The sequence below is a fragment of the Phallusia mammillata genome, chromosome 5 (assembly GCF_965637545.1).
Source record: "Phallusia mammillata chromosome 5, kaPhaMamm4.hap1.1, whole genome shotgun sequence".
NCBI classification, from domain to species: domain Eukaryota; kingdom Metazoa; phylum Chordata; class Ascidiacea; order Phlebobranchia; family Ascidiidae; genus Phallusia; species Phallusia mammillata.
The window spans coordinates 2195514-2214241 of NC_137256.1; the positions used below are offsets into that span (position 1 = coordinate 2195514).

At 37.2% G+C, this 18728-nt stretch overlaps 1 protein-coding gene across 3 annotated transcripts in view; it reads left to right on the forward strand.

Moving 5' to 3' along the window:
* LOC145227584 (A disintegrin and metalloproteinase with thrombospondin motifs 9-like) overlaps window positions 1-18728 on the forward strand; it is a 50677-nt gene that overhangs the window by 13014 nt on the left and 18935 nt on the right. For 2 of the 3 annotated variants that reach the window (XR_013859930.1, XM_080092447.1), the window contains exons 5-11: window positions 4891-4980; window positions 8346-8470; window positions 12504-12544; window positions 14679-14784; window positions 15138-15188; window positions 15945-16094; window positions 17858-17999. Coding sequence is in view for 2 of the 3 variants with exons in the window: in XM_080092447.1 (XP_079948573.1) it covers window positions 4891-4980; window positions 8346-8470; window positions 12504-12544; window positions 14679-14784; window positions 15138-15188; window positions 15945-16094; window positions 17858-17999 (705 nt within the window). In the remaining variant the exon portion in view is untranslated. The remainder of the gene's footprint in view (window positions 1-4890; window positions 4981-8345; window positions 8471-12503; window positions 12545-14678; window positions 14785-15137; window positions 15189-15944; window positions 16095-17857; window positions 18000-18728) is intronic. The other variant, XM_080092448.1, reaches the window with a different exon arrangement.

Here is an 18728-nt window from a genome sequence, read left to right on the forward strand (position 1 = left end):
AACATCTCATCACAAATCTTTAAACAGGAAGATGTTTTTCAAGTCTTTCATTAGCTTACGTGATAAAAAAGAATGCTGCCTTGTTTTTGTGATATTGACAGACAAACCAAGCTAGTTATAAATTTTATCAGCTTAATTTACTTATTCAAATAGAACCGCTACGCTTTGATCGAGTTTGGTGTGGCTAGTTATACTTTTTTGTGACTTTTGGTAGGGTTATGAACTTTGGTGGTTCAGGAGTTTTTATTTTTCAATAGTTCTTTAGATTTAAAACCATTAATAGTGTTGATGTGTTTGTGAAAAACATCAAATGCACATGTTAAAACTATTGCGATTTGGTTGTTTTGGTTAACTTGGTGCGTTGTACATTTATGTTGCACTAACACAGCCGCAGACATGGTGTTCACCAATGGTTTGGAAAATTCGTTCCGAGCACAACACAACCACCCTTTGTTCGATTCATATCCATCTCCGGTGCTATAAAGCTGTAGTTCGCCTAATTTCGTGATCGAAAATCCCGCAAACTCCCATTAATTTCCTCGAAGCCTTCGCACCGCCGGCGCACAGAGGTTACTATTGTGAGGTGTAGCCTGCCAGTCAGCTGTTGTGGTCAACTTTGGTGTTTCTTATCTTTCCATGTTGTCGGTTGCTAACTGTGCCTGGTTCTCATCAAACGAACAATGTCACTTTAATTCCTTCCCAAGGTCAAGTTTGCTTTAATCATGTGGGAATTAACAAGTGCTTAAAAGCATTTTTATACGATTTGTTTAAATTCACCCTTTCTATAGCAATAAGAAACACAGGAACCGCGTTTTATGCGTCTAACCAATATCAGTTCAGTTCTTTCTCAAAGTCAAGTTTGCTTTGATCATGTGGGAATTGACAAGAACATTTCAATACGAAATCGTTGTTTCATAAAACTACCCTTTTCATAGCATTAAGAAACAGAGGAACAGCGTTTTATGCGTCTATATTAGTAGTGGGCGTTAAAGATGAATGCGTAAAGCATGGTATAAAACCCGCTTTTAGCCTCAAGTCGTAAATGTTGAATTAGTGTTACGACCGCTATAAGCTGATGAAGCTCTCCGATCACGCAACAACATTTCGCTTCGTAGCTGAGTTAGTGTTTAATATAACATCATGGCAACCTTTTATGTTTTGATTGACGTTTATTTACCTGCCTGCGCCGTCAAGTCGAAATGTTTCCACCCAGTCATGACCTTTGAACCGTGTTTAATGCCGTTGCTCAGAATTGCGGGATAAGCTTTGTCACGTCACAGACACATGGTGAAAACAGCGAGCAAATAATTTTTCTCAGATTGTTTAAACTAGTGTTTTGGAAATATTTTTTCTGTACCCCATAATAAATAGGCATGAAATGCAACTTTTAACAGAAAAAACAGCAAACAATTTTATGTTTGTCTATGGGTTTCATGTCAAAAGTACCTATTATGGGAACATTTGACCAAATGCGGATTTCGAAAAAGGTCACTTTGCATTTGAAACCGGATTTTTGTTTCTCATTTTTCTAATATTCGCAATGTTTACCCCAAAACAATAAACCGTAATTTAAAGTCTTTTAGGAGCGGAAGACGATCTTAAATTTGAGACGAAAACACGCAATCCCCTATTTCCTATCTACCACGTCACTTGAAGTTGTCTCTTAACTTAGTTTTAACCAAATATGAGAGTACCACTTAACAATCACCACATTCTAGTAGAAGTACTTGTGATTATTACGTCACGGAGCTAGCTCACTTAGCATTCCAAAGCGGCACCACAAGGTGAACTGCAGATTACGTCATTGCCTTTTCGGCGCATTTCAGAGGAAATGTTGCGTTTGGACAAAGTACTAGAAACTAGAGAGGCGCAAATTTCATTGTTTTACCTGAACTTTTGTTACGACATAAGTTACGTAATGTTTTGTGTTCTCGTATGATTGTTGAGTAAACAATGGTTGCGGATGGTAATTGGGACAGTTGTGTAGAAGTGATGGAGAATGGAACTTTGTTGTAGAAGTAAAGCTACGTTTCTCAAACAGTTTTGGGGGCTTGAACTATTTTGCCACAGTATAACCACTGGCAGACTTCATTTAAATGTAAATAATGAAAACAACAATGAGTTGACAATCAATTGTATATCATGAGGTGGTCACGGAAAATATTTGACCGACTCACCAAAATCTTTCACAGATTTAGGGTTAAAAGTCGTCTTAAATTGCTCTGATTGCGAGCTCTCAACAAGACTATTTCATCAGAAACAAATACATATGATATACACGTGTCAGTTGGTAACACAGAGCATCATTCATTCACACAATTCTGCGGTTAATGGCTCAACAGTTCGACGGCTTGCGGTTAGACAGCTGCACGGATTATCAGCACATATCAGCATTGTGGCGCAGTGTATTACAATACGACGGTTTGGAACTGATAGGCACGTAAGAGGCAAAGTCGTATTAGCTGTTTTCATGTTAGAATCATTATGTATTATATATGTTTTTTCATACAACAAACTTTTGAGACAAACAAAACAATACAATGACTTGTTTTGGCGGAATCGTGTACGATAAAGGTATCTGTCGTTGCGAAGGGGCCATTGGTAAGACATTAAATAACTCAAAAATGAATTTGGAAATATAGGCAACGTTGGAGGACATTTGGCTAAAAAGGTTGCATGTTCAGTGAACAAATATTCATTGCACGAACTTTAAAGCAATAACAGATGCGCACGTTTCATTTACAAAACCCGGAACATAACCATAGAAATCATAGTAACCCACCGCTGAAACCCCAACTTAATATCCCTTACCCCATTTACCCCCAAACCCACCCAATTTCCTCACCAGGATGGCAACCAGTGAACCGTGTAGCGTGTTTAGTGAGGCGTGGCACAATGGTTGTAGTGGGAAATTGTCGAATTCGAACGTTTCGATTGTTCTCAATCAGAAGCGTACATCCGGTGTAACTTACTCTACTTTTTACCTCGTTACCTTTGACTTCCTACAGAAACAGCTGTGTTCGATGGTCGTTGTTGTTTTAGGTAGTGTGTTGTTTAGTTAAAAAGACTGTTTTTGTAATGCTACATTATTTTGATTTGTTTTGACCGATAAAATATGATAATTTAGGGATATAAAAAGATTCAGTTTCCACTTTTAGCATATTTTTCAATTTAAATTGGATCTTGCCTGTATTGCAAAGGGCTACTAACTGTTTTGTTCACAATCCAGGAATTCTTTCATACTACATCACATATTATCGAGCACAACCAACTATTTAATATGAAAACGTCTAACCTCGGTTTACGTGTAGTCAATGAATTATGTGATACACAACATATTCTGTCATGAAAAACACATTTAATGGTGGTGGAATAGCTTTGTTAGGAGTGAACAGATTCAATGTGAGATCTTAAAAGGTCGTTATAAAAGCTGTTTTAAATTTGTTGTAACTCGTAACAACCTCGTTTTTTGGTTTCTTACCACAGGCGTATGTTAAATGATAATTCTCAATGTCCAAAACGTAAATAAACAATAAAAGTTCATTAAAGTTCTACTAACGTAACATTGTGGACAACAATACTATTGCAACAGCAGAAAGTTTCTTTATCTGTTTTGTTGTTAACTGATTGTCTGCAGATGTGAATAGTTGTGGACATAATCATCCCAGAAACAAGCTAATTTGCATAGATGTTTAAATGTCGCTTGTTTCGCAAAGTTCATCGTGTTGTTTTTTGCTCAGATTTTTCGCAACTTTAATTTCCGTCGGAATGCAAAGAATCTTCGCAACAATATAATTGACTGCATAAGGTTGCGGCAAAAAGACGAGAAAATTAAGCCACATCCAAAGTATCTGCGGGTTTCCTTGTAACTCTAAAAAAATACCGGTTTAGGGCTTATTTTATCAATTTAAATGTAGTCTTGAACACTGTACACGGACTTGTTTAAAGGTCTGATCAGGAATATTACCGCCCACATAGACCTTAAGTTCAAGTTTATTTGCATTAAAATTTAAACGAAGATAGGTGATGGTAACACAAAGTCATGCTATATTATTCATATGTTTCGGCAAATGCTTATGCCATCACCAGCGATTCGAGGTTTTGCCATATACATCCGTTTATTGACACTTGACTCGCATCAATCGATTGATACTATTTTGCGCATAGATGTTTTCCACGATAAAGCTAGGTTGTGGCAAATAATAAGGATTTCCAATTCTCCAATAGTTTAACGCTACCGCCTACGTAAAAACCTGGTTTAGGCGTTTTAGTGCCGAAATACCTCTCGTTTTCTGCGGTTCAATTTGACATTTATCATTACCGACACAAGAATTTGTAAACCTGTCATTGTTTTTGTCTGAAACAAATCTGATGATTAAGTGGGATAAAAATTCTTCCGAAAAAATAAAATGTTTAGTCATGAAGAATCAAATCGTGTAATCGATCCGAAATTTACCGAGCGTATCCGACATTTGCCGAACATTTGTCAGCTGATTCACGTTTGCATTGTGACGGCACAAAGGAAGTTATTCAATGTCAAGTGTTTGTGGCGTTGCTTTGAATGGAATTACTCGATTGTGTTGGGAAAGGCGGGAAAACAGGAAGTCGGAAATTTGAGAAACCGAATCCGATTCCCGCGTTTCCCTCACTTCCTTTGTTCTGTTTCAACTTTATTTCCGCGAATTAAAGAAATCGGATTTTGTAAACAAATCAAGTTACTTTCCCAAGAGCACATTGGCTAAAGCGTTTTGCGTCTATTTGGACAAGTACACTCCCATTAGACATAGGTTGAATATGAAAAACCGTTCAAAAGAAATGTTTTAGGACGTATTTCACTTATTACTTTTAATTAACTACTTTAATTGGATTGTTATATTGCTCATTGTTCAGGTGAATCACGTGTATCGGGATCCGAGCATTGAGAATCTGATCAACATCGTTCTTGTCAAGTTGGTTGTGATTGGTGATTCTCAAGTTGAGGTAAGAAAAACAAATTCTTTGTTCCACAAAACTTTTTTCAAAATTTACACTTCCCTGCTTGTTTATGCGCTTTATGAACTGAATTTCTGAGTCAAAAGTGCTGATGCCACGTGGCCGTAACCCTTCCCACGGTGTTCGGTCACTTGGACGAGGAAATAAAATATTTGTTACTTGAGTCACTGGTGGAGTGTGCTTGCGCTCTTAGCAGCCCAAGCAAGCTAACCTTCTCTCCCAGGGTTTTGAATCAATGGTCGATTGCACAGACATAGTTTCTTCGTTCTATGTCTTGAGTTGAGTTTATTTCGCTTTGTGAAAGAACACATAGCGACGCAATTGCACTAAAACAATCACCAAGTCGGAAATAGCTGCGTAACGTTGAAACGTAGAACAGAGAAGGGCGCAATTGGTGGATAATGGCTGAACATGCTGCAGCTACACCGCATTGTAAACCTTCATGTTTGAATTAATGAAACTGGTTGGTTTCCCAAGTTTACTAAATACTGCCAATAAAACGAGACAAGTGCCTGATTCAAATTAAATTCGCATAAATCGGTTTGGTGCAAATAAAAGCAACTCTATTGCAGAAAATTTGCAGACACCAAACTCGTAAATTCGAGGACTTCATGTCTGCCAGACGAAACAAAATCTCCCATTTTTCAAGCTTATTCCTCTCACATATCAGCTTTAGACCGAAAGCTCTCGAGTCTTATTTACACAGCCCTATTATTAGGATTACCACTCTCACAAGAAAAGTGGGGTAAAATTGTCACTTGAATCTTCTTAACCCCTTAAATAGCGAGCCCCAGGTGAACTAGCAGTCACCCACATCGACCCAATGTGGGGTAAAATAGGTTTAGTTGGTTGTGTGAATTTTTTTCCTTTTTTGGTACCCAAACCATCTGAAATGTCTAATTTTACACTCAAAACCAATCACAGAATTGATGGTGCCAATTCCGTCGTTCTTGTTTGACCTTTGTGTATGAGTTTAATCCAATTCCAATGTTTACAAAAAGACTTCCCTTTGTGAAAGCAGACCACACAAGAACATTGTTTAACTTAGTCATCCAACCACCAACTTTGTCGCCCAAAACACAGATTTGTGACAACACTAGGTGACAAACACCAGATTATAAACAACCGTAAACAAAGTATGACGTGATTTTTCTTGTTGGGGGGTCGAAACAACCCCCTGTTTTTATAACTCTTGATGCAAATACCGGTTAATGTCAAAGTATGGGGCAAGAAATCAAGTAAATTTGTTGAATCTTCTGTATATTAAACCTGCAATGTCAAAAATAACAGGGAAATGTTGAAATAAGTTCAACTCAATACTAAACCACATTTGGTTTACTCTGTATCGTGTTCGATGGTTGATAAAATTAGCATGTGGGTCACATGTCTGACAAACATGGGCAGTAAAGATTAGTGATGTATCGAATCAGTTAATTAGGGTTTAGCTCAAAAGCAAATATTCAGTAGTTTGACGAACAACCTGAATCACTTGTGACGAATTTGTATGCTACGTTTTAACATAAATTTAATTTGCAGGCAACAGTAGTTTAAAAACAATAAGTTGCATTTCAACTGTCCCCAACCCCCTTTAAACGACCCCCACTCGCCCACTTCAGATAAACGCTTCGTTCGAAATTTAAACAAACGCATTATAGCGTGAGAACCCTAAGCCAGAATGCGAATAACAAAACTTGAAATAAAATCCCAATAAATCTTTTAAACCTCAGTGCTTGGCTTTGTTTGATGGGATTTTGTTAAATCCGGTCTGCAAACATTAAACAGAGACTAAAGCGCCACCCTGTAGATTATTCGAACAAAGTGATTGTTTCGTCATCAATCCCGCATACGTGATGCCTTATGTCGTCACAATGCTGTTTGTGAAAAACATTATAGTTCCAGATTAAAAAAAATCACGCAATTTTATTTGAATTGCTCTTATCACTTCACAATGGAATTAGCGAGGCATGTCATGAGAATTACCGAACATCGCCATTCACATGAGCATTGTGATGTCACAGTAACGCGACATTCCTTAAATCTCTTCTCACGCAACACTGCCCATTGTGATGTTAAAAATTCAAACTTCAAGTGGCTGAAAAATAATTTGCAAAAAATTTGAGGAAAAACCTGTTCATATTTGAAGCAATTATTTCTATGAAAAATATACATAAAAAATAAGGTTTGAGGCCGTTATGTTTCATGTTCTAAAATTAGCAAAGCGTACTTTGAATCCAATCTTTGGAACGGCATCTATTTGCCTGTATATCTCGTTGGAGCAAAAGGCAGAAATTCGATTACAAATGCGCTAAAGTTTGATTGTTCGCCTTAAACTAAAAGCATATTTTCCTTTTTTTCATCCCAACCCTGTAAGGTACCGTTTGTGACACAACAAAGCGGATTAAAAGAGAAAATAAGCAACAAAACAACAACGTGTTTTGATTTCATGTACTTACTGACTGATAAATTATGCCTAAAACGGCCGGATTAGTTAATAGTTATCAACAATAATTGCTCTTGTAACATGAAACACTTCCTTCTGTAATTATGTTGATTTACAAGCTGGATTGGGATATTATTGTCATCTCCAACTTGTTACAAGGAAAACGATTTTGTTTCATAATTGCAAATCAATTTGGTTTATTGCGGCCGTTTTGGTGATCTGCCACATTGCCGCGAGGTTAATGGTTCAATTCCCGGGTTGCCTTCAGGGTCCTTTTCAGCATGGTTCTTGATTGCCGTTTAAAAAATTAATAGCGTTTAACTAATGGAGAAAAAACTGCTTTAAAAACATGAAAACATCTTGGGACAAATTAATTAGAGGTTTTGCAACGATGTGGATTTGTTGTAATGCCCAAATAGATTTGAAATAAATTAAACAACATTCGTATGCTTTAGTCATTCTTTGAAATGTGTTTTACCTGAGAATTATATCATAACTTGATCCAAAACAAAATTACTAAAGAGCTTGTGTAAAGTTAGTATTTTTTGGAAATGTAATCAGTACTGCAGATTTAAGATCTTGGGTAGTTTTTGACTCAAGTTACTTTCAATTCTGTGTGTAGTCTGTCTTTCTGAATGATATAACAAGTAAAATTTGGAACACGATATACAGATCAGTTCATAAGTTTAATGGTGAAAATGACGTATCACTGATGATAGCATGAGCATTTGCCGAAGCTATTGAAATATAAAGCATGTCGCTTTTTACTTCTATTTGGGCTGTTATTTTCATCATTAAGTAACTTTCTCGTGGACTTTCATTACTTCAAGACACTTTTTACCTTAGCTATGCAAATTTAGCATTTTTGTTACCAGTCGTTTTTGACATTAATCTTAATGTTTTGTTTCAACAGAACGGCCCCAAGGTGGCGCGCAACGCTCACATTTGCTTGAGGAACTTCTGTGAGTGGCAATACAACCAAAACGACCCGGATGATTCGCGTCCAGACCACCACGATACCTCGGTCCTCATCACGGGGTGAGATATTTGAATTAATTGTTTTGAACAGTAACGGATGTTGAGAGTAAAAAACTACTTGGATCAGAACAGATTTGTAATAATTTATGTGAGAATATTTTTACGCAACTGCATCTTACGCGTTCATACGGTTCAACAATAGTTTTGCAAAATGTTTAGCTTTGTTATGGATAAAAAAGTGCTTTGGGACAAAGGCAAAAAACTAGTTGTATTTTATCAACATTCTAAATTAGTAGTCTTGTATTAAACTCCTACCCAGAAGTAAATCAATTGTTTAAATCTAAACCTGGTCCTAATATATTATTTTGATAAAAACGGATCATAACTTGACAAAACTGTTTACGTGGTAGTTAAGGTCAATCACCATATTAATTGGTCATAAACTTAGCGCTATTACAACATCGTGTGAAAAAAATCTGACAACCTAATTTGGATAAATTGAACCCGGTTGTTATTCAAATTAATGGCTTCATCAGTAAAATTGTCGAACAGATGGAAATAATTATAATAATCCCACCCTCCTTTAATTTGTAATATCAGTTACAAATAAAACTTAAATTTGTTTTATCTCGTTTTGCTAACTTTAGAATTCAATTGCTTCGCGATTACGAACGGTTTTAAAACATTACAAATGGAAATTTAAACCTATTTTAAGAAACTTCTAGATTGTTACATGAGATTGCCATTAACAATGGATTAGAACGTATTTGTAATGATGAAGTAATATAATGGATGTAAGATACTAACGACAATCAAACCAGCCGTTGTAGTAAAGGTCTGCAAAAATATAAGCAATACTGCAAGAATAATATAATACGGTGTGAAATTGGTGCCAATATGATGTCAAGATATATTAAACTCACATCAAATTGTACATAGGATCACTTACTCAAGTGCGACACCATAAATGAGATTTTCTCGGGTGTGGGATTAAAATTACTTTGAAGTCGCCTTTCTTTGCTCACGTCCAATTTCATGTTCAACGTCATGTTATTAATCTAATTTATCACCGAGGCGTCGCGTTCGTCGCGTTCCACATCGAAACAAAAAGCGTTTTCGTGTTCACCGGCGCGCGCGCGTACCACCTATTATGACGTCACAAATGAAATCGAACATTCGCACGAAATTGAAGTTTTGTGTCGCAGAACAAGCGGAATTGTTCTGCATAAAATACTTGCATACATCAGGTTTAATGAAAATTATCTTTGCAAACCATCTAATGAATTGTTTGCTTAACTTGATAAATCAATGGAGAAGCACTGGTGTAGATTATCTTGAAGAAAAAAAAACTTCATCAAATGTGTTACAACAAATGCATTGAGTCATTCAATTTGCGAATCCAAATAAAACATGGCGTACCTTAATAGCAAAATTAATATGGTACACTTGAACACTGCGCCGTACGTACCCAATACATTGCCCGATTGTGTTACCTTGCCAAATGAATAAAGTCTCATATGTTACTGTGTAAACATACGATGGATTAAGCAGTAGTGAACCCGTGTTGCCATTCAGCCAATTTGTTGACATTATATGAATACGAACAGGGCAATACCGCGTTGAACAAGCCAAACTGGGATCAAGATTTCACTTGTATTCCCTCAATAGATCAATATCGACTCTTGAAACCTGTTTGATTCGCCGCTAGATAGGCCGAACGGAGGGTCGTTGGTTTTCTGCGGGCTGTGAGGCGTATTGTTGTGGTCGCGTTGGGATTTGTGTCGTCTTTCGCTTGTCGCGTTGTGTTGATCCCAGGGATTTTATTATTACTTTGCATATTCGGTGTTAAACAAACTTTCACAGTGCCGAAAGAAGTACGCATTGCGACTGTTAAGTTGCTCAAGATACCTGTTACTTGCTGTTTGTTTAAGACTATTTTAAACTGTTTTATACCTAATATTTAACTTAACAATAACCGACAGAGTATATACCTTAAATCAAATATTGTAGTTTGTACGAGATTTATGCTGGTTATAGGCAACTTCACGCCGGTAAACAGGTCAATTATTAGAGGAAATGCTTTAGAAAACTGATCATTGACTTTTCCTAAAGAATTTGTTTTCGCTATTTATCGCTTATGGAGAAAGTTTGAATGGGACGCCTCAACCTTTGTGGACCTTCCAATTATCGCGCGTGGGGTAATCTTAAGTAAAAGGGAGTTTAAAGTATCGTTTTAAGCGCCCTAATCCCAACCCCTCGTGCCTGGTAACATAATCATTTGATCGTCAGTTAAACCTGACATAACTGCACGGTTTTGCGGCATCCCGTCCCAGTTGTTTCTCGTAGAATTTTACCGGGTCCAACGCACTCAGTTTTGAGTTTTAATGCCGGAATATTTGAAGCCTGTTTCTGCTATGTATTTCCACTTTTTGCCTTCGGTTTATCGTTCATTTCTAAGTTATATACTGTAACAATACTCCTTTATGCAAGTAGTACCGTTTTAACATTAGTAAAGCAACCGTTGTAGCATTAACATTTTGTTCACTATCTTACCCATGTAGACAAGCATAGGATAGTGTACAAATCAATTTGTTGCGAAATCAGTGACATTTGTAAAACAACAACATAAGAAACACGATGGCTGATTGCCATAAAAGTGTTTACCTCGTTATTTCTGCAAACATAAATTTATGACAGTAAAACCAGTTACCAGAAGTATGTTAACACGTTTGATTTACGACTAGAAAACAACGAAATGATAAAGGCATCTACCACAACAGTGTTTACACCTGTATTTTTTACAACTTCCCATTTGCATCGTAAAAATATCCGACAGGAATTCAAATACCCGACGAAATAACCGCGATAAGCCTCGATCCGACAATGGGTTTAAACCCCTATTATTGAACATTCCTAAAGTTATGAGAAAGTCGAATTTGTAGGTCGCGCGCAACTTAATTTGCCTTGTTACGTAAACAATGCTTTGTTCTATAGAAACGCGCCATTGTTTCGAATGTCAGATGAGTTAAGATAAAAATTTATCATTACTTTAATCTTCGGAGCGAATCGCCGCAGAAAAACAATATAGAAAGTCGAGTCTTTGATTTTATCTCGAGTTCAAGACATTTTTACCCGATCTTTACATTAGGGATCTTGATATTTATTTTTATAGTTTGTGTTACAACCGGTTTGTTTCTGTAAAACCTCGATTTGGGGTACAACACCGTCAATACTTCAAGTTGTTACATATTTTGCAGACGACTAAGTCCTATATTCGACAGGTTTTGGAAAATATTGTATGACAATATATACATAGTGTTCCAAGATATTTAAGTGTATGTCTTAAAAACGAGTTTTTTTCTTGATTTCTTCCTTATTTCCGAACTACACCACTAAAACGAAGCACAATGCTTCGAAATAACGCGATGTAAAAGCAATCAGCATTTCAAAAATGTAGTTTAATACAACGACCACGTTGAGCCAACCCAGCAAACTAAGACTGTTAAGTCAAAAATAATTTTCCGAATATGAAGAGCCTTCGACAATTTAAACCCTTCACCACAATTTCACTGCAAACATTCTTGAAATAAGCAACTTGCTTCTGTTTATTGTGAGCAAACAATCCACTCTATCTGTGACGGAACACGTTCGAATAATTGTGACGTCGCAAAGCAATGTTTGTGATGTCACGCCCATGTCCAGCCCCTCGCTGTTTCGTTACTATGGCAACCTTTATTGTGGAATCCGACGTCACGATTTACAATGTTGACGCAAAAATTACAGCCGAGGTCAAAAGTCTCTTTGGCGCATCCAGTGGCGTAAATATAAATATTTCGGTGACATTTATGATTAGATGCAACAAAGAATTAATTAAGATGTTGATTAAATTTAGCGTGTTTTGGTAAAATTATAAGCTTCCTTGTAAATCTAGCGAACCTTGAAATTAGATTTATAAACAATAATCAAGGTCCATAGAAATCATATTTACATATATCCGTTTTCAGTCTCCAGAATTTCATCCGACAGAAAACTTTGCAATTAGATTTCCCCATTTCTACAACTCACATATTGACATTGATTTTTGTATTTTCAGACAAGACATTTGTCGGTCAAGCACAGCATGCGACACTTTAGGTAAGTTTGTTCAAATTTCGATCAAAATATTTCTGACAAGTGCTTTCAAAGCAAAACCGGCGCTTAAGAATTTTGAAGCACTTCTTGTTTTTGCAAATTCTATTTTTTAATTCTAGTTCGTTTCAAACCGTGTGAGAATAAGAGATGTGTCCGTCCGAATTGGCGGGTTTCGTTCACCTTCAAAGGTGTGCAAGGTCAAATCGCGACAGGACGCCCGGTGTTGTCGGTTTCTAATTATCACACAACAATGGTTGGTTGTGACGTCACATACAGGAAATTGTGCGTTGTCTGAACTCAATTGTGACGTTTTGGCGAAGCGGCGATGCCTGTATTAGTGGAAAGCGAGCGCCGCTAAGTTTATGTTTGCTTCTCGAATTGTTTTCCTGTCTCGTGTTTACTGGGAAACGCTAATTTGGCTGTCTTCAAAGTCGTTGTGAGCTAACAATGGCACTATAATCACTTCGTTCGATAATTTGACGTAACAATCAACATTCATTTACAATCCGAATAAGGTTAAACGTCTTCTAAATTACCACGAAATTACGAAATACTTACTTTAGTTGGTTAAAAGTACAAAAAGTCCGGTAACTAGTATTTGCTAAAAATATTACATCACTGACTTCATCACAGGTAATTGCTAATAGACTGTTATGATACAATTTGACCTTCAGCATTTTACAAGGTCACTGATGACGGGTAATAGCCTCTGTGCAGCCTTTTATCTTTTTTTTTTTCGCTTCAATGTTTCGGGATGTTCAACAAACCAATTTGTCTGGAACTAAGTTTTGAGCTTCATCATTTTTTTGTTAAAACTCTTTCACTTCACTGCATAGCCTATTATTATACGTCTTGACTTCGAATGGAAAGCATACAATTCTGACTTTAAAAACTGTTAATACTGACCTCAAAACGGCTTCCGTTATTTAACATTAGGTTTTTGCACTGAAGCGGTTATGCAGCTGCAAATTTGATTTGCCTGTTATTGCTGTCAACTCCAGCAGACTAAACTGGGTGATAAATTAGATTTGCGCGCCCCAGTTTCAGTCGACCAAACATCGCTTGGGGGTGATTTGGGGGTCAGCTTTCAACCCCAGCTTTAACCTAATCCTTTGTCAACATGATCTGTCGCTTTATGATGTCACGATGCCAGTTAGCGACTCGTGAATACTGGATAAAATGATCGAGTTTTCGCTTTTGTCCTAACGTCACGAATTTTATTTTTACAAGTTTGAAATAAAACTTTTTATGATTTTTGTGCATCATGATATTTGGTTAACGTTGTTAAAAACTTTTGAAATGAAACCATACATTGTGCACCTGTGAAGCTTATATGTGTTTCGTGGCTTCCTTGCCGAAAGACAACTAGTTGCTTGCGGTTTTTAGACTTAATGTGAAAATCTATTTCCGTCTTTGCTTGTCCACTTCACGGTTTACAGTTGAAATTTTCTCCGTCTAACCCGTTTAATACTTCCTTACCACAGCGGGACAATGTCATTGTTCGAATCCTTCCACCAGCGAACAAAGAAAATTCCATTATATTGTTGGTTTGCATTGTTATTTGACACGTGACGAGACGCGTCAAGTTTCTTCTTTCTTTTGTTCTCGATTGCAAAAGGCCAAAGGTCAAATTTCTGTCTCATTTTTTGTCTGATTTTTCTTCTGGTTTGCTAGAAGTTGGCCACTAAACCCTCCATATCGTTTTGAACAACGTTAAACTTGTCTTTGAAGCCGAGTACATGACTATGATAGCCTAGCATCTGCTCGAATTGTTTTTCCAAATAAACTAAAAGATATTTAGCCTCAAAACAGACACTTGACCTTATTTCAAGATTTTCGCGCCTTCTTGCAGTTGACCTTCAGTAACCTTTGCTCATTGTCTTGACACAATGTACACCAAAGCCTATATTTAGAACATCTTGAGATAATTGGATTAAAAAACGTCTCAATGTAAGCCTTTAGCGGAAAAAAACCTGAAAGGTTTCTTTCTCGGTTTGTTTCTTTTGGTCAGTTTCATGAATAGACAACCACATTTTTTTCAGGTCATAAAAAGTTTGTCGTATAAAGAGCTAATTGGTCACGTACCTAATAGATAATAGAACAAAGTCAAACCTAACCTGATATTTTTGCATCACAGGTTTGGCAGAGTTGGGGACGATGTGCGACCTCAAGAGGAGCTGTTCCATCAACGAGGACAACGGACTGAGCACAGCTTTCACAATCGCTCACGAAATCGGACACGAGTAAGTCGTTGTGTCGTCATAATGCATGACTATGACGTCACGGTGCAGCATAACATCTAAAGTTTGGGTTTCTAAACTAACTTTCCTCCAATAAGGTTATCAGTTTTGCTTTATCCAATATTTACTAGCAAGGCTTCGACATACCCAATAATCTAAACGTGCATCAGTAACAAATGCCGGCGATTTACAACAAGACGCTCGTTGGTAAATCCGCTTTTAGTACAGACAATAACATACATAGCATATTCGTCACATAAACTAACCTTCATATAACAACTACAACATGTAAGTGTTGCGCATGACTTGTTTTCCACTGTCACGTGCATGATTTCTAACCGCATGATCGACTTCAGGTTCGGCATGGTGCATGATGGTGACGTCAAGTGCAATGTGACGTCACAGAGGTGAGACAATGTGATGTATTATGAGATCATACTTAAAATGTGAAATGTGGTCATTGAGTGTGTAAGCTGGTTTTCGTTTACTCCGATACCGTGTTAACTATTTTATTGCAAACTAAGCATTTGTTTGTATTTCCCTTTCTTATTAAACTCAAAAACACATTGGATAGAAACATTTTTAAATACTTTACTTCACTAAAAACTTTTCTTTAAATGGACATCTTAAGACAGTGTTACTCAACCTGGGGGTCGCCAAGCACTTTTGAGGGGGTCGCGAAAACGCAACCCAACTCGGAATGATTTTATCCGTATCAAAGAAACTTTCCCTGTGACTTCTGTTTAGCATAGTAACTCACACAACCGTTTGATTTAGAACGAGCGCAACAATATTTGCGATGGTATACTTGTATAATTGCGGTTTTTGGCTTTTCTTAACATAAAAAAAACATGAAATAGAGAAATGGTTAGTGAAAATGAGCCACAAACACCATTTAAGGGTTTTCTGGAGCACAGCAAAACGCCGAACTATTGCAGCCACGTTAGATTGCAAATGTGTGATGAACACAATCAACACACTCTGGTAGTTAAACTTCTTGTGTGCGTATGCAAAGAGGTCGCGTGGTGTTAGAAAACCTCTAAAGGAGGTCGCAGAGTAAATAAGGTTGAGAACCGCTGTCTTAGGAGGTTTTTCAAGCGATTTTCAATGACTTTAAACGAAAATTATGTAGACCCGAATTTTGATGCAAATTACTTATTTAGGTTCAACGCTCCACATGACAACAATGAAAAGTGTTTGGACGCTAGAGGGCGTGCAGTGGAGCTTAACGTGATGTCACCAACATTGGATCATAACGCTCATCCTTGGTCGTGGTCGAAATGCAGCGCTAAATATATCACAAGCTTCTTGGAGTAAGTTTGCAACTTCTGTATTCTCACTTAACCGTTCATTTGGTTTTGACTGCTTTCATAAAACTCCTTCCACATTATTTTGAGGATTGTTTTGGGTTAAACTCTATTTTGGCAGTAAATAAAGTTTATTCATGACAACAACTTTTGATGAATTCACCCAATAAGTTCAATTCGATTGTTATGTTATGTGACAACTGAATATTTTCGAGTCTGCCTCACTAAGGGCGCGGTCCACAAATGTCTTAAGGTTACGTCATTGTCATAATAATTACGTCATCTGTACAGTGGTTTTCGCGAAGCTAACGTAGCGCGCGATAAGAGGTTACGCCATTCTCATAATAATGACGTCATCGGTTCTTCACGTCACTTTAACAAAACAACGTATTGTTTAACTACAGTAAAAAAACGTTAAATTTTTGTTTCAAATTGAATGCAATTGTAGCATAGTTGATGCAGCAGTTCGGCAACACTGCAAGCTGTGCTTCAAACGCATGCAAAAGGGGGTGCAAAAGAGGGGTGCAGACCCCCGGGATTAACATTCCTTCCTTTGATCAGTCCATGAGCTTTCATTCATCTCCTTTTGCTTCTGCTGATTATTTAACCGTTTCCGCATGACCGCTTAGCCGGAATGCGTTGCCTGGCAACTAGGGATTATCACCAGAGCACGTGCTTTCGATGCCGGGAAGGAACTTTTCTGCAGCGAGAACAAATCCTTTAATCCTAAGCAAATTTTAGGGTCAAGACAATTTGTGTATATTTTGGGTTTTATTTCAACACGATTGTTGTTGAATATTTGACCGGATTTATGTACTTGACCTTCTTTGCTGAGTAATGTTCATCTTCTGCAAAATGCAAGAAAATAGTGTAAAAGTTTCATGTTTACCTGCCACATTCCATTGCAAAGCTTTAAATCACTTAAAATGGCCGTTTAAACTGTGACTGATTTCTCCGGCTTTCACCACGTGCTAAAAAGGTCACATCAAAGTCACAGGCATCAGCCAATGTCGATCAATCTCAACCCTTTTGATCCGGGCATCGAAAATTGAGCAAAACCCAAACGAGGCGATGATTTAAGTTTTATTTTCGTTGGTGGCAGGTAGTTGCCAGTGGCAGGGGTCACGGCGGCTGACAGCCAGGCATGCGTGACATGTTTTTCTTTGCATGCCACATTCCTCACACTGCAAGTGGTGCCGAATGGCCGGAGTAAAGTAAATAAACAGCCTCAGTGAGTTGCAACTTAAGTATAAGCGAGCGCCGCCAACAACTTGACTGATTGACTTGCTGACGCCATCCAAGATCTGTTGTTCATTCTAAGTCCACAGGCTTAGCACTTTTGCCAAGTAAAAAAGATTTTTTAAACCTGTTCTATTTCATGCTACAAAATTTACCGATTAGAAAACAAGAAACAGACAAGACATTATATTTGTAAAAAGCATTGTGTATCGAAAACCCATTTGTCATTTTCACACGAAATTTTTTATTTTAATCCATGTATTTTACAGATAATGACAATATTTATCGAAATATTCGAATTGCAAGATACCTATATGTTCTACGCGACTTTAAAGGCAGTTTTTGTTCATTGTCCTCTATTATATCCTGAAATATTTCATATTACATTTTAAAATCATTTTAGTTATGATTTTAAACAGGTTTTTCACAGACATCGTCTTTACGGCGGCAACTGAATATTGCTTACATAGTTACATTTTACAACTATTTGACTTATCTTTACTTAACTGATATAAATCTGTCACTTTCAGCAACGGCAACGGGCAATGTTTGTTGGATGAACCACCACAACGAGTTCTGCATCTTCCCAGTGAAGAACCAGGCGAAGTTTTCAACGCAAACGACCAATGTAGCTTCGTGTACGGGAAAGGAGTGACCTATTGTAACTTCATGGTGAGAAAAAAAGAATATCGTTGAAAATTCAATTGTGTATGGGCTATAGTGGATATAATATATTGCACACATTTCAACAATTGCTATTGTAGTCTTGAACTTTGTCGTTTTTGTGTTTGATCAAGCTGTTTTGTTTCTATGTTTTGACTAAACGTTTCTTGTTCTTTAGTTCTTTCAGTTACAAGGACTGTTTTTGAGTAAAATAGACGCCTTTACATGTGCAATGCGTACTGTACAAACTTGACGCCTAGGAGTTAAAATTTAAGGAGAAACGATTCCGATAACCCAGTGTTAAAATATGGCAATTTTTCACCATTACAACAAGCTGTAATTTTACCGCAAACAACAGCTGGACAAACACAACTTAAAGTCACATCCAATTTTGGTGTGTTTACGATCCAGGCGAATCGCAAGTGTTCACAATATAAATTGCAGGTTTCCCAAATTGCAGAATCTTGACCTTAGATTCGAATCTTCGTCTGCTGATTTCGCTGATAACATTGTACTGCGCGGTCTGCGGAAAAAAGTTTATTGTTTTTTCGCGACGACTCGGTGACTGACTTCGGAACGCGAGCTATTATATTGTGACGCAACAAAGAAAACTCGACATAGAAGTTTTTTGCAATAACATTTAGAAAAATTGTGTTATCAATCTTTTCCTTTTTACACTCACCACCTGCAAAAATATAATAATGACGTAATCGCGATGTTCGATTATGACATAGCATT